The sequence below is a fragment of the Leptosomus discolor genome, chromosome 3 (assembly GCF_034619465.1).
Source record: "Leptosomus discolor isolate bLepDis1 chromosome 3, bLepDis1.hap2, whole genome shotgun sequence".
In the NCBI taxonomy this organism is placed as follows: Eukaryota; Metazoa; Chordata; class Aves; order Leptosomiformes; family Leptosomidae; genus Leptosomus; species Leptosomus discolor.
In genome coordinates this window covers 14,755,225-14,777,176 of record NC_141393.1, presented here as the reverse complement: position 1 = coordinate 14,777,176, position 21,952 = coordinate 14,755,225, and the positions used below count along the sequence as shown (strand labels likewise).

At 46.3% G+C, this 21,952-nt stretch overlaps 1 protein-coding gene across 1 annotated transcript; it reads left to right on the top strand.

Moving 5' to 3' along the window:
- Window positions 1-1,355: 1,355 nt before the first annotated feature.
- HHIPL1 (HHIP like 1) lies at window positions 1,356-21,757 on the top strand. The gene is made up of 9 exons (XM_086463152.1): window positions 1,356-1,622; window positions 6,507-7,153; window positions 9,736-9,879; window positions 10,160-10,488; window positions 12,408-12,534; window positions 13,370-13,515; window positions 16,571-16,652; window positions 18,488-18,570; window positions 21,153-21,757. Exons 1-9 carry the CDS (start codon window positions 1,356-1,358, stop codon window positions 21,755-21,757), a joined length of 2,430 nt encoding a protein of 809 aa, XP_086319278.1.
- Window positions 21,758-21,952: the final 195 nt, after the last annotated feature.

The window sequence follows — 21,952 nt, the reverse complement described above, 5'->3', positions numbered from 1 at the left end:
TGCTGTAACACATATGGTCTCCTGACAGGATGTTCCAAGCCATGCAGTGATTTTACAGTCCATATGCACTGTACAGCAGTTCTTTGGTCTCAAGGCAGGAGTCAAAAATAGCATATCAGCATGAACTCTCCATTCTTTGTGTTTTATGGGCAGTCTGTCTGTTAATATTGAAATACATAACACACTGTGGCTAGCTGCATTTAACAGCAAAAAAATGCCATCTACTTGGGACTTGATCTTACTAGCTGGTAACATCACATATCACAGAATCACAGAATCACAGAATGGTAGGGGTTGGAAGGGACCTCTGCAGATCATCTAGTCCAACCCTCTTGCTAAAGCATGTTCACCTACAGCAGGTCGCACATGATTGCATCCAAGCGGATTTTGACTACCTCCGGGGAACGAGACTCCACAGCCTCTCTCAGCAGCCTGTTCCAGTGCTCTGCCACCCTCACTGTAAAGAAGTTTTTCCTCATGTTCATGATACATGATGTGCAAAAAACCACCATTGGGAGTAAACATTTTCCCGGGATATGCCATGAAGCACTTTAAGGTAAGGAAAGTATCAGCAGCAATTTTATTTCATTTGGGTAGGGAGTACGTGGATGGAGTACCATCCCGAAGGGGAGGAGTATCTTCATAAAGGAGAATGTCACCTCCGCTATCTAGGGCCACACGGTGTAAAGACTACACCAGACCTCTCCTTTCCAGCCTCAGAGCTGAATCTAATCGGAATCACATCCCAGGATGAGGTTGCCAAGGGATGCCGAAGAATGCCGAAGCACTAGATGTGCCGAAGCTAAATTTTCTTGGTTTTAAGTGTGCCCGTCAGCCTTCTAAACTCGGAGTGCTCTGATCTCTCAAACGTCGGTCATACAAAAGATCGGCAACAGAGCCCAGCAGCCAACCCGTCAGGAGTCAGCCTAAGGGGCCTGGTTCCAGCGCGACCCGCTGCAGCGCTCTATCCCCAGCACGACCCCGGCGCTGGCCGCACAGCCCGCCACCTCCCAGGCTGCCGGCTGGGCGCACCCGGACGGCAAACGCCTTCCCAAACCCACCGCCGGCACGCCGGCCTGCTGCCAGCGAAGCCCCGTCCCCAAGAGCCCGGCGCTGCCACTCCGGCGCCCGCGACCCGGGGCCTCGGGGCGGGCGGGCGCGGCGGGGCGGCCGCTCTCCGCGCCCCCTCTGCCGCGGGGGGGAGCGGGGCGGCGGGGCCGGCCGAGCCTCTCCGTGTAGCCGGGCCGGGCGGCAGCCCTTGCCCGCCGCCCCGCCCCACCGGCCGCCGCCGCCGGCTCGCCCGCGGAGAGCAGCGCTGCGCGGTGCCGCCGCCCTCCGCGCCCGCGGAGGCGGCCATGGCGCGGCTGCGGGCGGCGCTGGCGCTGCTGCTGGCGGCGGCGCTGGCCCCGGGGCCGGGGCGGCCGCACCCGCAGTGCCTGGACTTCAAGCCGCCGTTCCGGCCGCCGCGGGGCCTCGCCTTCTGCCGCCGCTACGCCGATTTCGGCTGCTGCGACCCGCGCCGCGACCGCGCCTTGCTCCAGCGCTTCTACCGCCTCAGCGCCCGCCTCGACGGGCCCACCTACGCCGCCTGCGCCGGGCACCTGCAGGACCTGCTCTGCCAGGTGAGGCGTCCCGGCCCGCCGGCCCGCCTACCGCCCGGGGCCCCCGGGGGCTTCTGCTGCACCGAGGGCTTCTGCTGCACGGGGGGCTCCGGCCGCACAGGGGGCTGCAGCCGCACAGGGTCATCAGCTGCACGGGGGGCGTCAGCCACAAAGGGGGATTCAGCCCCTGCACCGTGCTTTGGCCCCGCAGAGTGCTTTGGCCCAGGCGTGGGTGCTTCAGCCCCCCGTCACGGTGCTGTCGCCCAGGCGTGGGTCCCATCCACCCGTGCTAGGCTGCATCAGAGCCCGGGGATGGATGCTGCAGCCCAGGCGTGGGTGCAGTGGTCTGTGGGGGGTGCGGTGGTCCAGGCACTGGTACTTCGGACTTCACAGGTGTGCACGAGCCATGACACGGTCACATCAGCCCAGGAATGACTGCATCCACCCATGCAGGGCTGCGTCAGCACAGGGGGCTTTGGACAGCCCAGGGATGTGTGAGCTGTGGCGTTAGTTCCCAGGCCCAGACAGAGCTACGTGGACCACCCCACAGGAGCATCAGCCGTGGCATTAGCGCCTGGGCCCAGTGCCTTGGCCCACATATGGCTGCATCAGGGATTAGTGCAGCAGCCTAGGCATATGCTCCCAGGCACTGTCAGGAGTGACTGCCCATCATCAGATGTCCCAGTGGACTTTGTGTCCTTTGACAGGTGTCTGAAAGAGGAATAGGGATGTTGGTCTGCTTTGATTTATGAGCAGCAGCGCTCTGAGATGAGTATGTGGGCAGTTAAAATTTGCAGACTCCCCTCACGCTCCCAGGGTTAGATCGCTGGAACTGATGAAGACACTCAGGAAGGGACCTGCCTGCACAAAACATGCTCCTTGGTACACCCAACTCATGGGATCAGGTGGGTTTTTGTACTGGGTTACAGCATCCTGAGATGCTTTTAGCATGTGCCAGGTGCTAACAGTCCTGACGGTGGGTGCAGAGTAATGCCTGAGGATGTGGCCTAGAAACCTCTGTGGTGGCCATCCTGCACGGGGGAAATTTCCAGTCAGTGCTGATGTTCTGTGGCCTGATATGATAACAGGATGATCACAGTCTGCGCAGAGCAAAGCGTCTGACCCCATCATCAGCGGTGGCCTTGTATGTATGAAAATGCCCCTGAGACAGAGCAGTGGCAGCTCTGTGCTATGCAAGTGTAAATCTTAAATTAATTTAGACAGTGGAGTCTCGTCTGCTCTGCTCGGATGGGATCAAAGTGGCTTTTCAGAAATCCTGCTCTTAGCATTTTGCAGGGTACCTCTTGTGTTCCTGAAAGCGTGAAGACAAAGACAACCCTTTTCCACATCAGTTTCTAGAGATTTGACTTTTATTTCATCTCACGTTGTACTGGAAGCAAAAAAACCTTTTAACATATTCCTGAAACAGGCGTTGTCCAAAAGTCCATTTGCAGATAGGAAACCAGTTAGCAGTGCCTGCTAAGCACTCCTTCTGCCTCTGGAAGTGATAAGTAAGTCTCCTGCGTACATCAGAAACCCGACTGTTGAAAATTTGTTCAGAAGCACTGAAATAATTCAGTGTGGGAAAAATGATTCACTGAAATGCTCTGATGAGCTCAGTGCATCATCAGCCCAGATGCGGCTACAAACCACCACCTCTGGCCACGCAAGCACGAAATGGAAGTTCAGGCATTGCAAGTGCTCCAGAACACTCTTGCTTCCATTAATCCATTATATATACAATTTATATCCTAAATCTGAATTAATAAATGGGTTTCCGTGACTTACTCAGAACACTTCTGTCTCTTCCTGCTCGTGATTCGTGATTTTTCTCAAATGTGATCAAATTATTTTGACAAGTGTCTCAGCTTGTACTTGTGGTGAGGATTCCTACCTTCTCTTAAATTGTGATTTGCTACATGGTGCTGTTTCTGTTCCTTGTGGAAAAGCAGAAAAATCCTTCCCAGCCCCAAAAACAGGCTTTCTCCCACCCAGAAGCAGGCTGAGAGGATGCCTTTGGCCATGAGGGAGGAGGGCTGTCGTGGGACATCCCTATGCCTGCCCCACAGCCTCCACACCGAAGGGTAAGTTGATGAGGGCAGCAGGTCTCAGGGGACACGTGTAGATTTGTGCAGTGGGATACAGGACTCCAAACTGCGGGAGAGCAGATGCCTTGTTCTGCTTCTCGGGGAACAGCTTGCTGAAAGGCTTGAGTTTCCAGATGGGGGTGGACAGGGGATGTCAGGGATTACATGAAAGTTAGACACTTTCCCCAGGAGTCCCGTTGCTTCCCCCGGGCTGATAGCAGCAGTAAATAAGCCATTGTTCGATGTGGGTGTTGGTCCAGATTCAGACTGTTGCAATTCCTCAGATAAACAGCTGCGTCTGAATTCCTGGATCAGATAGGATGGATTTGGCTGGCTTGTCTTGATGTTACTTGTTTTATTTCTGATGAGTTAATTTCATGGTGCAAGCTTCTTCCAGCCCTACTGAAGTTACTGATCACTCTGCCTGTTAGTTTCCTTGGTCTTTGGACGATATCACAGTTTAAAATGAATGAAGACCATGTCATTTGGAAATGAGAATTTAGATCTATTAGTGATACTGGGCTGTATCCAAGTGTGTAGTTTCTTGGTGTTTTGAGTTAGTGAATGTGACAAGACAATGTAAAGGGTGAAGGACCACAACGTTTGGTTCAGAAGCGGAGAAATTCAGGATCAGGCGTCAGACTCCGTCTCTTGTGGAACTGAAGTTGGAAAATATTCCATATGTGTCTGAAAAATACCCTAGACACATGCTTGGGTACTGTCTGGGTAGTGACAGCTCTCTGAACATCACTGCCGGTGTAATGCTGCTGTAAATAGCCGTATGCCACCAGGAACGTGGCAAGGAGTGAAGAAGTGACATCCACAACTGCTATTCAAGCACACCTGAGGTTGGGGTCAACAGCCTGCAGCAGCAAAAGGCCAGGGATACCATACCTCTGTGCTATTTTTGATGCTGATGCTGAAGCCAGGACATTGCTTTACAATGCATAAGATCATTGTTTGCTTTGGAAGAGGCTTTCAGAGAAGCAGGTACACCCCGGGACTCAAGCGGGGGGGCCTCCTCTCTCTGAGTGTGAAACCTCCGTAGGCAGCAACAGACTGAGCTCCTGTCCAGCCCTGCCTTCAAGTTCCCTTTCTGTCTCCTTTCAGTTTGTTTTCTAAGGCCAAATTTTCATCCATAACAACTCCATTGGCAAGTGCGCTGGGTCTTTCCGTCCCTGGCACACCTCGTGTAACCGAGCCGAGAGCCACCGCCAAATCTGCCCGTGTAATTTCAGTGTTTTGTGTCACGCACAATCTCCTTTTTACCGCATTAATTGCTGCTCATTTGAAGGCGTAATAACCTTCATTTTGCGATGAATGGCTTGACATTCCAGGAGGAAAGCTTATTGTACACTAATGATTTGTTATATGGCCTCTCAGTTTATTATGGTATATAATGGGAAAAAAAAAATAAATATTGTGTGTACTTATCAACTAATTTAAATACTTCAGTATCTCAGATGTTATATCTTTTCAGCTATCGAATACTGCTGCAGTCTGCATTAAGAAATAGCTCCCTATAGATTTAGAAACAGCTCCCGGTTTATTTTTTTTTTTTCACTAAGCTGATTTTGCTTGGAAGAAATGCCATCTAAGAATTAAAAAATGCAGATTTTTTTCAGGAAGGATGGTTTCTCTTCGTACCTTTCTTGTCTCAGTTATTTATCTGCCCTGTGAAAATAACTGAGCCTCCACTGAGTCATGTTATGATATTTGGAGCGCACTTTTGAGATGCTTGTTGGGAAGATGTATTACAACTGGAAAATATTGTGTGTGTATTACAAGGAAGAGCCCTTGCAAAGCAGAATGGAGTCTACTTTGTAATTTTGTAATTTACAGACAGTTCTACTGGATTGCAGTGGCTTTTTACATAAGTAAAATGTGCCTGGAGTTCTTATGCAGAGAATACAATGAACTATGTGACCTTGATTCAATCCTTTGGTAGATTTCCAAGGCTGCACCCTCCATAAATGAGGGTTGTGCTGCAGCCAGTGCCAGTGGACCTTGCCTGGATTATGGCCGTTTGGTGCTCACTGTCTGAAGTCCTGGAGCCTGAGCATCCGCCGCAGAACTTGGTGACCAATGTCATGATCATGAGATTTATTTCACCACTTCTAGTCAGGTATATAAACTGCCTGGAGGCAAAGATCCACCAGCAAACGCAGCTGGACCTGAGCAAGGGTGGTGTATGCCGTGATAGCATGCCAAGGCTGGGTGTACTGCACAGTGTGAGGAATGTCTCTCTCCTCTGCTACTACACTTTCTCATCCTGCTCCTTCCCACCTGTAGATCGTGTCTGTGTTTGAGGTGTGTGTCTGGATTGTCAGATGACAAAGTATGGAAGCCATAGGCTTTTGCTCTGATGACCTTCCCCATTCCCTTCTCGGCCTGGAGATGCAAGACCTGAATCTTTTTAGCTAACTCCTTGATTTCACTGCCATGCTGTGGTGAATCTGCTGGTTATTTCATAGATGAAGTCAGAGCATCCAAGATAGAAAGTCTCTTTTTTTTCGTAGTACAGTCTACTAGGATGATGTAGCAAGATATGCATCATCGCTGCTTTTCTTTAGTGCTACAGTTGTAATAAATGAATAACAGCATGAGGAAGCCAGCTTTCACCAGGGATACTGAAGACTGTTTCCATGAATGCTGAAATAAACCCCCTTTCTGAGATCTTTTCCTCTGTTACTGTATCTTCTGAATAAACCACAACATATGTTGTAATTAAGGTGAAATTTCTCCAATGAGTATTGCTGCTCTGCTATTTCAAATCTGATCCAAGAAATAGCTTGAGGCTCTTTCTCTTTCCCTCTAGGAATGCTCTCCGTATGCAGCTCACTTGTATGACGCTGAGGATCCCTCCACCCCCGTGCGGACGATACCAGGACTTTGCCAAGACTATTGCCTGCAAGTGTGGCAAAAATGCCGCTCCATTTTTCGCTATCTCTCTACAGACCAAGAGTTAATCGCACTGGAGAACAACATGGCAAAATTCTGCCGCTACCTGTCCTTGGAGGACACAGACTACTGTTTTCCACACCTGCTGGCTAACCAGAACCTTAACCAAAACCTGGGGTTAGTGACCGCCAATGCAGAGGGCTGTCTCCAGCTCTGCCTCGTGGAGGTCGCCAATGGGCTGCGCAATCCCGTTGCGATGGTGCACGCCAACGATGGCACCCACAGGTTCTTCATTGCGGAGCAGGTTGGCCTGGTGTGGACCTACCTCCCCGATCGATCCAGGCTCGAAAAGCCATTTCTGAACATCAGTGAAGCCGTACTTACCTCGCCTTGGGAAGGAGATGAGAGAGGTTTTCTAGGTATTGTCTTCCATCCTAACTTCAAATTTAATGGTAAAGTGTATGTCTACTATTCAATTGAAGTTCGTTACGAAGAGAGAATCCGAATCAGTGAGTTCAGAATTTCTTCTGCTGACATGAATGCTTTGGACCATGGTTCTGAAAGGTATTGTACACACGTTTCTCTGGCAAATGTATTTAAGATCTCAGAGGGCAGCTTATGTGTTTTTAAAGGCTATTAATGAATGAGACTCACTTAGCTTAATAGCGTTCTTCCATTCCAGTGTGGTAGCAAGTTAGTCCAAGGCCATGTCTAGCATACTGAGACAGAGAATATGCCTGTGGTCCATGGATGAACTGCAAGTGCTCAGGGATAAAACATTTACATTTCTCAGTTCTGGCATGCCAGAAGGTTTAACTGAACATTGATGAAACATTATTTACAGTAGCATTTTGGGGTTTGGTTTTTGGTTGGTGTTTTTTGGTATTGTAATTATTACCTTTTAGAATAGACTTCTGCAAAGCATGAGTGAAATTCATTCCGAAACCAAAGGTTTCCAAAATCATTACATACAAACTCAGTGATACTGGGCCGAAGATGGATTTGGCCCCACATTTCTTTATCTGAATGACAGCTCAGCCTTGTGATATTACAAATTTAATACCAAATTAAATGCAAACCACTGTGCTATTACTGAGTGTGTTTTGATTGGAAATTACATTTGTTTGAGTCTGATCCTGCAGTTGATCCACATCAATATGCACAGATCACGGAACCATAGAATGTATTGGGTTGGAAGGGACCTCTAAAGCTCATCTAGTCCGACCCCCCTAGAATAAGCAGGGACATCTCTAACTAGGTCAGGTTGCTCAGAGCCCCATCAAGCCTGACCTTGAATGTCTCCAGGGATGGGGCTTCCACTACCTCTCTGGGCAACTTGTTCCAGTGATCCAGCACCCTCATATTAAAGAACTTTTTCCTAATATCCAACCTAAATCTACCCTTTTCTAGCTTAAAACCATTACCACTCATATAATCGCTACTAATAATTAGAGGTTTGTTTGTGGAGACAGTCTATAGGTTTACAACCTGGTACAGAACCGCATAATAGAACCAGTGTTTTAATAGACTCTTGAATATTACTAATTTTCAGATTTTTGCTTTATTACATGGATTATATGTGGGCTTTCCAAATACTTAGTAGTGGATAATTCTAGCTCAAAAATGCATGTAGGCTAATGATAGAAAGCGGATGCTGGTTTATAAAGCAATTACACCAATTCAGTGTAAGCAGCACTGTAGATGACGGCTAACAGGAATTGAAACGTGGTCCTCAGGAGAGCGAATCAGGAGCTTAAACCTGCAGATGTCAGGGCCCGTGAGCTGTCTTGTTTAAAAATCCTCAGGATCTATGTTTGTAGTGTTTTCTGTGCTTATTTAGCTGATGTTAGTATGGCAAAAGCTTAAGAAAACAAAATTGTGGTCAAGTTGTGCTTGCGTAGGCACAGGTCCCATTGACTTCATCTTGAGGTGCTGCCCAGGAGGGAGCTCAGGCCAACACGGGGTGTGCATTGCCTTAGCAGGAAGGCGTATGTCTGTTTGTCCGCAGATTCTTGTTCAATGTGTTTTGGTTTTTTCCATCTTCTTTGGGAAGTTGAGGAGGATTCACCTTTGGGTCCATAGAGGATCCTCCCTTGCTCCTTCTGCTGGCTGGAGTCTGTGCTCATGCACAGTTACCTTATCTCAGAGGTGGTGACATTTAACAGCAGGTGACATAAATACATAGATGGATTCCCTCCCGCAATTTACAATCTGATCATGACTGTAACTATCAGTACTTTCATAAGGGAAAAAACCTGGCTAAAAATGAGGTTGTATAAGTGATTGTTATAATTTGTTTTTGCAGCTATTAAGAGGCACTCTCAGCATGAAATCGGGACTTTTTTAGAAGCTGGAGTAAAATAAACTCCAATTATTATACCTGAGAACCTCCACTGTGTGTATTTGTGGCTTTACCTTTCTATCAAGTTACACTTTATGTATTTCACCCTTTTCTTACTATGAAAGGGATGCCAGGTGCATAAAATAAACAGAAGAGAGAGTTTGATTTTAAAATTAAGGTAAAGGTGTTGGTACTGCTTTGAATAACCTTTTAAAAATATTAGTTTGTTTGTAAGGCTGCTTTTAACCATTCTTTAAACTCATGAAGTCCTCTGTGTGTGATTATCATTTACGGATTCTTCTCTCTTTAAGAATTTAGCTATTCCTTAATGTTGATAAAGTTTTAGGTTTGCCTTGAAAGCTCCTGTCAGGATTGTGCCAAGTGCTGTACAGGTGCACAGATGGACTGGAGTCGTTTCTTTTGCAGTTTACAATTGGATTTAAGCTGAGATGCCTTTTCTTAAAAAAAAATAATAATTAAAAAAAGAAGTTTAACAAGGAGGAAGGAAGAATCAGAGGAAAAGTATAATTATTTAAAAGTATATTCTGCCATGTGCTTTCCCAGATTTTCGTTATTACACAAGTTGGTGTTTCTGTAACGTGGAAAATACATTGGAATTATTTAAGGTTAGAAAATCAGCTATGCCCAAGCAAAATTCAGTAACATGGATATGGAGGAATTTGCATCAAAACTGATCTGTAGTTGTATCCATGTGTCAAGAGCAGCATTGGAGTGACTTTGAGTTGCTCTGCCCTTTGCTTAGGCCTTGTGCAGTGGGTAAAAACTGCTCCCTGTTTTTGCTTAGGATAATCCTGGAAATAGAAGAACCCGCTTCCAACCACAACGGAGGAGAGCTGCTCTTTGGAGATGATGGGTATCTCTATATATTTACTGGAGATGGAGGCATGGCTGGCGATCCTTTTGGGACCTTTGGAAATGCCCAGAACAAGTAAGAGCGGAGCCATCGCTACGGCAGCTCCAAGGCACCAGCATGCGTCCGCGGGGTGGTGGGTCATGGGAAGTCAGTGCCACCTGAAGGCAGTTCGGTGGCCCAAGGCAAATGAAATCTTCTTGAAATGGTGGTTTTTTTCAGAGATATTGAAAGACTTGTCTTTGCAAAACGGAAAGAATGAAACCCTAGACTTTCCAAAAGCCCCATCTCTGGTGCTTAACCAAGGTCTACTTTTATTTCTTTTTTTTTTTTTCTTTCCTTTCTTCTCCCAATACAGATCAACCCTGCTGGGCAAAGTGCTGCGGATCGATGTGAACAACAATGACCATGGGCCTCTGTACCGAATCCCTCCTGACAACCCTTTTCTTAACGACCCTAAGGCTCGCCCCGAAATCTATGCGTACGGAGTGAGAAATATGTGGCGCTGCTCTTTTGATAGGGGTGAACCTCACACCAAGGAAGGGAAAGGGCGGCTCTTCTGCGGAGACGTGGGGCAGAATAAATATGAAGAAATCGACATCGTCGAGAAGGGGAAAAATTATGGTTGGAGGGCAAGGGAAGGGTTCAGCTGTTACGATAAAAAACTTTGCGCCAATTCTTCAATGGGTAAATAGATGTGCTCTCTAAACTACCTGCGTCTCCCACTGTGCAGTTTTCTGCACCATCATTTTTAATTCCTGCCTTCAAAGCCTGGCTGCCTGGTGGAAAACACACATTTTCGAGATGTAAATCTATATTGTCTCAGTCTAGAAGGGAACTGACTCAGGGATAAATATTGAAAGTCCATGTTGCCAGTTTTGTGTTAGGAGGAAAGTGAAACGTGCTAGCTGTTGTTTTTCTAGGCAATCTGTGTTGTTAGTCAAATTGCTTGGTGATTCTGTGATTTAGGGGGACAATTTCATCTTTTCTACGTAAAATAAGCTTTCCATCAAAAGCGAGAAGAGTTTGGAGCAATTGTATTTTCCTCCATAACTCACAAGTAGTGTCCTTATATTAAAAAAAAAAAAAACAAAAGAAACATATTGTGTAAGCTGGGTAACCACTGTGCACACAGCCTGCTTTGCGGGTAACTGAATGTACTGAGTGTTTTTGTTTCTGTAAGCTACGCCAAAAAGGAAAACTTTTTTTTTTTTTTTAACTTTTCAAACGTGGATTCAGACTATTTGCTGGCTGGCTAAGTTCCAGTGCACGTGCGAAGTCAGAGTGTGTTGTGTTGCAAGGTCTGATGTGGACCACATCTTCTGCTGGTGCATTATCTCCCCAGAGATCCAGGGGGGCAGTGGGCTGGCACTGATTTACACTAGCCACGATTCTGTCTTTTTTCTCTGCTATGTTCTATGTGGTGTTGTTTAACTTCCTTCCTTTTATTAACTTAGTTTAACTTCCTTCCTTTTATTAACTTACTACAAGTACAGTGGTAGTGATTAAGTGTTTTTTATAAAAATTGTGAGAGCAGGGAGCAGATTTTTTGTACTCCCCTTGCTGAAGCAGTATGTCAGAGAGGCCATTTAGTGCTCTTGTGGGTGACAGCACCTGCATGAGCGAGCGTTCATGGCAGGCACTTCACTGAGGTCTCCAGGGATTCGGAACAATTTCTGAGATCCTTTTGTTAGAACAGTGAAATGTCACAGCCCCTTTAAAATGGTAAGTGCAGCTGAAGTGTAGAAAAAACGTGCTTTAGCTGGAATGCCCCTGGCGCAAGTTCCTCACTGGCAGAGCTGCTGACTTTGCTACTCGAGGCATCTGCTACATGGTCAGGGAGAAAGGCAGTGAGGATGAGGAGGGGTGAGTACCACCCAGATACCTGTGACCCAGGAGTTTCAAAAGGAAGGGCAGGAAGCATAATGGGAACCGTCAAAATCAGGGCATCTTGCTCTGTTTTAATTTATATTTTACAATGAATACGCCGGTACTACATTTTGTCTGTGCCATACCATAAATATTTGATGGCCCTTTCAGGTTAAGCTCCCCTGTCTCAGAGAAGCAGAAGCTATTTGCCCTGACATCTGACATATCTTTTCATCAGTGCCTGCAGTCTGGAGTTACCCATCTCTTATTTTCCCTTTTCACCACTGAAACACAGCTGCATTGAGCAAACACCTCCTGCATGGGTGCAATGACTCTAAGAGTAACCTAAAAATTCATAGCAAAACCGTCCAGGCTGTGTATAAACAGTCCAGAAGCGACACTAACAGAGCTGGGTTGTAGCAGGAGGAGAAGGGCTCAGGAGAACGGTGAGGTGCCTGGGTGATAGAGCGCACTCAGGCTTATCAGGGATTCAGCTTATATTGGGAGTGAAACACTGACCAGTCTCGCTGAGCTAGCTTGTCCTTGGTTAGCACAGCCACCAAGGCAGGGCTGTCAAAGGTGAAAATCAAACTAAAGATGACTCCATCAGCACTTCATTAATTAAGATGCTCAAGTGAACCTGATTGTATCATGCTAGTCTCAGAACTATCTAGATAAACAGCTATTCTGCATCATGTGTAAAACAAGGCAAATCACAGATCTTTTCTCCTCTACAGATGACGTACTTCCAATTTACGCATATCCACACAAAATGGGGAAATCTGTTACAGGAGGCTATGTCTATCGGGGTTGCGAGTCTCCGAACTTGAATGGCCTGTACATATTTGGCGATTTTATGAGTGGGTAAGTAAACACTTCAGATACTCCAGCGATACTACACCTGCCTGTGAGAGCTCATGCAGTCTAACAACCGAGGACATGCTGCTACTTGCTGGTTGCAAGCGCTGCACAGAGCCTGGCTGCTCATTACAGAGGGCTCGTGTGGCATGTTTTATATAATGTTTATTCCACGGTGCCGTGCAGGAATGCAATCTTTGCATTCCAGCAGCCCTCAATGCTGCTGATTCATATCATGCCAGTACAAATAAAGGGGCAATGATATGATGTTCATTTAACATTCTGGAAGTGGTGTAAAAAAGCATTTGAATACATCCTAAAAAAACTCCAAGAAACCACTCTGATGCAGTATTTCCAGACGCTGAAGATATTGAAAGAAAAAAAAAAAATGCTGTCCGGCAGTGAGTCTGCTGCAAACCTGTGACGAGGCAGGCATGAGACTGCCTTGTTTTCCCCCCACATTCTCTGCCTTTGCTGCATCTGGATCTCCCAGGCCTCTTGCATGCAGCCCCTGCCCCAGGTGCTGGAGAGAGGCTGCAGAGCTGCAGTGAAGCCAGGCACTCTGTGTCTCTGGCGGGTCCCTCCCTAGGTAGTCTGACATCCCATAAACCCTCCCCTGTTGTTTTTTCATGTGCTTGTGTTGCCCTCGAAAGACAAGGTGTTACGGGCAGTGTATGATGTATTTGTTTTAATACTGACAATCCTTCATTTTTCAGAGGAGCTGAGGTTCCTATTGCAGCTAGTGCGGGTAGGAAGCATTAAACATCCTTTCAGGTGTCCTCATTAATGTTCTTAAATCGTCTTCTTGGTTGTGTTATGGAAGTGTTCTTTTGCCTCGCAGACGCCTGATGTCTTTGAAGGAGGATCATGCTACTGGAGAATGGCAGTACAGTGAAATCTGCATGGGGACGGGACAAACGTGCATGTTCCCTGGGCTTATCAATAACTATTACCAATATATTATCTCCTTTGCTGAAGATGAAGCAGGTAATCTTTTAACTTTATGTCACACTGAATGGCATGCTTGTGGTTTCTCTTCAAAGTAAAACACTAGAGAAGGGGGCAGAGAGACCTCTTGAGAGGCAGTGGGTGGTGGGGAGGCAGAGCATGAGTCTGCCAGTCTTTAAAATGCTGGTGTGTGAGATTCCCAGCATCTCCCAAATACCAAACCAAAGTTATAATCCCAATTTCGAGGCCAGTGTGCTGCGCAGTGCTGGCAGGGGGAATTGGAGAGGCAGTTCCTGCAGGGCTGAGGCTGGATGTGCTGCTGCCCGCACACCTGCCCTCGGGAGAGACGGGGAACAGTGGGGTCAAATACAATAATCCACAGCGTAGAAAAGAATCTTCATTCTTCACAGGGCCATGCCACGGGGAATGCAGGCCCTGAGAGGCTGAGAACCCAAGTGAGAGCAAGTCTATGCTCTTGGCTAGTCACGAAGGCTGTTGGTGTTATTAATGGATACAGGGAGGCAGATGTAATGAATAGTAATTATGAACCTGCTCATCCTGGCCTGGAATATTTGTATCTCTCAAGGTGAAGGAGAATGAAAGCCCTATTGTTATGTCTTGAGTGAGGCATCAGCAGAAGGTTGCTTAAGTCCATGTTTTATTAGTGCCAGCTGGGATTTTGGCTTGCATAGGACTGAAGGATGTAGTCTCAGTGGAGCTTTGCATAATTATGTTTTAAGACTGGAGACATTTTGCTTTCTAGGAGGGAGCTGCTGCAATTTGAAAAGGAGGAAATGAGTCTTAGAGTGAAAGCTGGGGGTTGCTCCCTTTGTATAAGGGTATGTATGGTTTATTGCGCAGCCCTACGGCAGGGCAGACAGAGTGTGCAGCCCCTGGCTGGGGACAGGGAGAGGATGAGCCCGGTGATGTTTAGCCCCATTGCTAAGTAGACTCACGTGCGACTTGGCAATGCAGGGGTTTGTGTCTGCCCCATTGTGGGGAGGTCCTGACTCGTGGTCACAAGCACCTACTTCTGGAATGCCCCGGTTTTAAACATCTGTTTTTCCTGCAGATTGTGTCAGGTATGGATGTTGCACAAATGCAACATGCATTGCATGTCATATAAATGCAAATTTCATCATGTAAATGCAAATCATCCAAATTAAGTATTAGCTCAAAAGTTTGACTTTGGAATTTTAAGCCCTTTTGGAGTTAAAATCCATTTTCTGTAATGTTTAATGTTCAGGGAAGGTAGAGCTGTTTTGCAGTGCAGGCGAAAAGGGTATCTTACCCTAAAATCAGAATAACTTAGTTTAAATCAGCTTTATGCCAATTCAGAGGGCTACCAAGCGCAGTATCAAGCTGTTAATTGCAGCCCTTGCTCATGCACTTGGGGAGTGGCATCTCTCTTGTCCTGAGCTTGTGGACAGAGCCTGTGCAAAGCGGGGTGAAATGCTGCTGCCTTTCTTCTGGTACAATAGAGCTGGGTGGAAATTTGGGCTGGAGTCTGTTCTCAGAGGTAGTTATTTGCCTTGTGTTTGCTTTATTATAATGGAAAGAAATCTGTTGGTAACAGCACAGTGAGCTGGCCTTATCTGCAGTGTAGTCTGCTCTTGCACCTTTCTGGTGAGCAGGGAATCTGGTTTTGTACAAGTTCATCACACAGTTTATTTTAACAAGCTTTTCTTTACAGAAGCATTTGGATTTGGGGGTTCTTGCTCTGACGAATGTTAATCCAGCTGGTGCAGTGAATGTGTTTATGCTGTGGGGACACCTATATTTTTGGCTTATAGCACAGCCATTATAAAGCCAGCAGCCCTGGCCTTTGGCAGCTGAACGTGTCGGGGACACCCCAGGCACTGTGGTATGTCTATGGGGTGCCCGTGTAATAGACCGTGTGCTTCGCAGCCTGTGCGTCCGTATTGCTGCCCGCTAATTTCCAGGAAAGAGGGGTGGGATATGGAGCACACATCGCTGCACCACAAGACTCAGTGCCAGGTGTTTCCCACCCCTGTTTCGATCGGGGCTGCCTCTGGTCTGTGGTTCATGGAGCCCACTAGAAAAAGGAAGAAGCCAGCCAGGAGTGGCCAGAGGAGCCTGGTTTCTGCCCTGGGAGCATCCAGAGAAGCTTGGCCTGCGGCAGCGCAGGAGAGCGGGGAGGAGGAGGGAGGCTCAGCAGCCAGCACCAGCTGCCACCAACTGCCTGCACCTTCCTTTGCCCACTCTGACCCCTCTGCTCCTTCCTCTTGGGGTATGCATAGGATGCCCAAAGAAATCTGCCTTACTCACTAAGCAGATCACCATTACCTCTTTATCTTCTTTTTCTTTCCTTTTTTTTGAAATATTGCAAATTTATTTTTTTCTCTCCAATCGTTTTCATTGCACTGCTCAAGCACTTGAGCTAGCAAAAGAGAAAGAAGAGTGCTGGAGGGACTGCTTATTCCAGCCTCCCCTGCGCAACAGGAGGAGAGGGATAGAAATGCAGTTAAGAGAAAATGCATCAAATACATGGTGATGGAAATTGTCTGGCCTCTGGTTGAGCCCTATCCCATGTGACCTGACAGAGCTGCAACCAACCCAAATGCCTTTCTCATGAGATACGTCTCACTTTGTGAGTGTGCTAGAGAAAGCAAAAGCAAAATCTTATTCTGTAATTCACCCCAAGGAGTGCTTTATCCAAAAGAGCAGGAGATGGTGTGAACAGTCTTAATTTCCTTTCATTTTGTTTCGACAAAGGGAATTCAGGGTTTGACCATTTTGCGTTAGTGAAGTTGAAGGACACAGATCAGACTGAGATGACAGCTAAAGTCTGGGCAGCTGAACATGCAGTGGAAATTTGTCAAAATAGTATTTCAAGACAATATGTAAAAGCTCCCACTCACTAAGAGTATTTTATGCCACTGGACTGCAGATGAGTGCTCCTTAAAAACCCAAACACAAACCTGCATTTTTTCCTCCGATAACCAGATCTCTATGTCGGTCACAGCTTTCCTGATGCTCTCTGACCTGTGATGTAGAGTTAATGCCCTCATGCTGTACAGGACAGAAGCTCCATGGAGAGTTTTCATAGCTGTGTTTGTTTTTTTTTTCCCAGGGGAGCTTTACTTCATGTCTACTGGCATACCAAGCGCCACGGCTCCCCATGGAGTAGTGTACAAAGTGGTGGACACCTCTAGGTATGAGATGTTCCTGTTGGAAAGCCTAAGCATGGTGCAGTGTGTCCAGTTGTGGATGTGATGAGTGATGTTGACTGACTAACTAGCTCTTCTCCCGTGCGGGCCCTTCTGTGGAGCTTGATCAAGGAACAGCTGGAACAACCCATTGTGGGTCTGCTTTGTTCCTGCAGTTGTGGGAGTCTATGCTGCCTGGTGACCACCAACTTGTTATGGGGCCTGTTGGTGTTATGTGGGTTGGGAGATTTGTTCCTGAAAGGTAAAGGAGTATTTTATGGGTGGCTTGTCTTTCTCAGGCAAAGTTTCTCTAGATTCCTGCTCAAAAGGAGGCAGTTTTTCTCAAGGTGTTTATTCTCAGTTCCCCTCCACCCCCTGTAGCCATCTGCATCTTCCATAAGAGCCCCATGCCCAGGCAGCTGCAGCCAAAGCTGATCCAGTGTAACCTGCAGTGCTTTCTCAGGCAAACCAGAAATGAATGTCAAAAAAGTACATTCTTTTTTGTGTTTCAAGGAGGCAAATGGCTTGGACAAGGAACTAAGACCATTGTTACACCTTCTGGACCCCACGTGTGTGTATCTGAGACTGGGCAAGGCAGGGGATAACTGTGTTTTATGGGAAGACTTACAGCTGTTTTTTCCATCTTCCTGTTTTTTAAGTGTTACTATTATTGGCTAAACACCAGACTGCTTTCAGCCAAACATGTAGAGTGAGACCTTTTGTAGCTTTTTTTTTTTTTTTTTAAATGAATTAAATTTACAGCTTTAGCTATCTGAGCATTTTGAACCAAACCACTTGTCTGGTTTTGTGTTGGAGCCAGACCCCAAAGTTAAACAGCCCCCTGAGCTGACGCATGTTTTCTTCTGACTCTCCTCTGTCAGGAGCATTTTCCATTATCTAACGCAGTGGAAGAGTTCCTGTAAACTGTGTATTAAGCGGCTGGCATTACGCAACCTTTGCAAAAATAAAGAAAGCAGAAGTCAAAAGCAAGTCGTAAGTTTAAGTTTAAAAAGAAGTTTCTTTCATGTGTAGAGTACAGAAAAAAATCACAGAAAAATTCATAAAGTAGGGAACATCCCTGTGTTGGAAGTTGAGAAAGAAGCTCTTTGCCTTCCACAGAAATGCAAATGCAAACAATCCTAATTACAAAGGCTAACATCATGCATTTTTTAACCAGTTTTAAAACCTCCGAAGAAGTCTGTGGATTATCAGGACAGCTGTCGTCATCGGAAAAAATGATGATGAACTGGATGTAACTTCTCAGAAGTGAGATATACCTCCACAGCAAACAAATTTGTGTCAAAATAATGCACCGTACTAAGAGGCAGCCTCTGTAGGAGACATAGAGCTCTTGTTTGAAACTAATGCATTTTTGGTACTACTTTTGTAGTAGTTAGTCTTTTGTTTGGGCTTTAGGTATGAATAATAGTGTGTTATTTTGCTTCTCTGAAGACAGCCTGAAAGCTTGCATATACGTGACCTTTATGTCAAATGTTCAACATACACTGTCTGGTTCTGTAATTTTTATTTTCAGTTTTATTAATCTCTTTCTGTAATGCTTGAACCTGGCATTGTTTTATTTCCTTAATGGATTCAGCAATGGCAAGTGGAAACATAGCCAGAGGACTCCACTGCCTTGAGAATATTTGGACTTTGATCAATGCAGATATGTGATTGTTTAATTATGTTTTCTACTGTAAAAGATTACTTGGATCATTTAAACAGACATTTCTTTTTTTTCCAATGAGCATTACATTCATAGAAAAACAATGAGAAGCAAAGGCTCATGATGCCAGGAGAAAGGAATTAATTGTGCACTGTATGTGTTCCTTTTTTTGCAGGAGAGCACCACCAGGAAAATGCCGAGTTGAGCCGTCGCCGGTGAAAGTAAAAAGCAAGCGCATCCAGTTTGTGCCAAAGGAGAGTAAGTGTCACTGCTGCTTTTTATTGGTGCGTGTTAGCTGGCAGTAAATACAAACTCCAGGCTCGTACTATCTTTGTATGCGTGGAGACCACCCAGAACTTCACTCTTGAGAGTATCCTCAAAATTGATTCTTACCAGCTGTTTTGGATCTGAATAGTTGGTTCAAATAAGGCATATGGTATTTCTCCTCTCCAGGCCTTGTGAAATCTTCTCTGTAGCTTCTGCCCCTGTACCTTTTCCCTTTTCCATGCTACTTGGAACCTGTTTCATTACCACCAACTTGGTTTCCCTGTAACTGTTTCTGTACTGAGATCCTGTGCTCCACAGTGCTTTTCAATGGTAAGTGATTTTTTGCAGTGCCTTCAGGTAGCGAGGAGCACTTCAGGAGCTGAAGGATACTATGGCAAAATGGTTGGGAAAAAGCTCATTGAGCAAGCTGAGGCTGAGTCATTGGTAGTTGTAAGTAGGAGAATATGGGATGAGAAAACAATCCCAAAAGAATCAGCCTGATCATCCATTCAGGCTTATCCAAACCCTCCAGGGCTTTTTGATTGCTTCGTACTGAATGAAGTATTGTACTGCTAAGGCTGGAGTAGTCAAGGATGTAGCTGAGTCTGCAGCAAGCCAAGTACTATTTAAGTGCAAAAACCTAAATAAACTATTAGGATCTCAAAATTAGATGAGGCAGCATCACCTTTCTTTTTCCCTGCACATTTTGTTTACACATGTAAATACCTAGGTAGTACTCTAACAACTTCGTCATGAAGTTAATATTACTGTAGGAACTCAAATGTCAGAATACTTTTATTTAATTTTTAATTACATTAATCATGTTACACTGCATTTGAGTCATTGACAGTTCCTACAGCTTTGACTTCAGGGAGGAAGGAGGGCACTCAGCACCTTGCAATAGTGTCTTTAAGGTGGAACAAGATCTAAGGATAATTATTAACTGTTGACATGCCTGAGCACTCAGCATGCCTTCAGAAACATTCTTCTGCACGTAGTTTCCAAACATTAGTAACTTGATTCATATTCAACCAGTTTTGTCTCTGTTGCTGCTTATGCATTATTCTCTATGCAAGTCCAAATTTCAGATTTTTAAACTATACACATAACTAAATCTTTTGGGTTTGTTTACAAGTTAGTTTTCATCATAAAAGAAACAGTGGGAGGGATTCTGCTAAGTGTCTCAAGAAATACATTCATTTTTAGGTGAAAACCAAGCATGAAGACTTTGATTCAGAAGCATGCAAACAAGGACTTGTAGCTGTAAATATTTTTGGTTAGTGTTTAGTGTGAATGTAACAGAATTGCCAAGGCATGCAGCTTGCATTAGCTGGATGAGTGCATTTGTAAGAGGTGTATTTAATAAATAGCTTGACGAAGAGTAATATATAATAACAACTTGATTCAGTGAGGTAAAAAGCACTCCCAGGTGACCGTTAGCGTTCACGCAGTCCTACATATCATTATATGAGTTCCAGGATTTTTAAGTGCTTTGCCTGATCATGCTCCAGCAACTGAGGTGTGCACAGATAAGGCTTTCGTATCTATTTCTTGCCTTCAGAACCTCAGCTTCCAAAGACGGGAGATATTTTCATGCCACAAATACCGTTCCTGTCCAGAGAGCATCATTTGGAAAAACTGGACCACTGCGAGGGTTTGTCTTTTGGGGACAATAGATATTAAGCACAAATAAGACAGTCATATTTTTCCTCATCTCTATACTACAAAGCAAATGATAAATGAGAATGGATAAATTTAGGATATAGTTCAAAAAGTTGGGATGTCTTTGCAAATGTCTGTGACACTGTCCCAGCTCAGTTGATTGTTATTCTGAGCAATTCTGAATCGCTTCCTTCTGACAAGTGAAAACTTGTTTTTAAGCTAAAAATAGAGCACATGTGAATAAGCAAGTCCAGTAAAGCCTGGAAACTGTGACAGCAAAGAATTTTCAGCTCTTTGGAGTTCAAGGCTCTTTTATTTTTTTTCATAAGGAAGAAAAAACCTAACCCCAAATCCTGTTTTATATGTTGTCCTGGCAACTCTGTCCCTTTTACATATTCCAGTTGCCAGAGAGAATTGATTTTGAATGTTCCTGATTTCAGCTCTTCTGAATAAAGCATCTGGCCCAGTGGGGAGGCCGGCGCTCTCAGTCTGGTAACGATCCAATCGTTAGTAATGAAGAGAAGAGCAGAAATAGTGCCTGTCTAAAATGCTTTCAGCGGGGAAGAGGGGTATGGTGGGGAACTCCTATTCTGACCATGAAACTCGAGCTCCCACCCTTTAATGGCCAGACTGAAGTTTTGCCAATGAACTGCTTGGAGTTTCCTTCTTGGCAGAGGCTTTCTTGTTGGCATTGAGCCCTGCAGTCCTCTCGGCTAACTAAAAGCAGGCAACATTCTTTGCTCAGGAAATAGTCGCCCACCAGGAGCGTTGTCGCTTCTCAACAGGATCAAGTAAGTGAATTCCAAGAAACAAGTTAAATAAGTCAAAACTCAGTGCTGGTTTCGTATAGTTGTCTTTAAGTGTTGTCCATAGAGTGACACTCATGTTTTCCTGGGTTTTTCCCCCAATAGAGTTTATTGTGAAAACACCAACGCCACGTCCCCGGCTGAAGACCACGACCGAGGCCCCACGGGGAGGCAGGCCAGACTCCAAAACCCCCCGCACACCGGCTGGGGTGGACTGGGTGGGCCAAGCCCCGCCGCCACCAGGGAACCGAAGCAGGACGCCCGCCACACCAGCGCCCAGCGGCAGGGCCCCCAAGCCCAGGAAGGGAGGAGAGAAGAGGGGGCAGCGCAGGAAGAAGAAACCCCCCAGCACAGCCCCACCGCTGCGAAACGGCGCCGTGCGGCTGATGGAGCAGCAGGGCCGCGGCCGGAGCCAGGGCCGGGTGGAGGTTTACATCGACGGCGAGTGGGGCACGGTGTGCGACGACGGCTGGAGCTCGCCCGCCGCCGCCGTGGTGTGCCGCCAGCTGGGCTTCCCCTATGCGGTGCGGGCCAGCAAGAAGGCAGAATTCGGGGAAGGGACCTCCCTTCGCATTCTCCTGGACGATGTCCAGTGCTTCGGGCAGGAGAAGACGCTGCTGGAGTGTGCCCATGCCGATGTTGGCACGCACAACTGCTCCCATGAGGAGGACGCTGGCGTGGTGTGCAGCCAGGAGGATGTGGCCGACTGATGACAGAGGAGCTGGGGAAGGCAGCCGAGGGACTAGGAGCACGCCCCTTTCTTGCACAACCCTCTAAACCCGTGTCAGTATTGAGGAGGGTGTGCTCTGCCTTGAGGATGCTGCGTCTGTTCGAAGTAATCTTGCAGTTTGCTTCATGTTCATCCCATGTATCTGCCTTGGAGGGAAAGAAAAAGTAAAATGAAG

Bases quoted from the DNA above. Each gene is read 5' to 3' on its own strand.
- HHIPL1 (XM_086463152.1), top strand. From the start codon at position 1,356: ATGGCGCGGCTGCGGGCGGCGCTGGCGCTGCTGCTGGCGGCGGCGCTG. The intron at 1,623-6,506 runs GTGAGGCGTCCC...CTTTCCCTCTAG, and splicing joins TGCAGGACCTGCTCTGCCAG to GAATGCTCTCCGTATGCAGC. The intron at 10,489-12,407 runs GTAAATAGATGT...TCTCCTCTACAG, and splicing joins TTGCGCCAATTCTTCAATGG to ATGACGTACTTCCAATTTAC.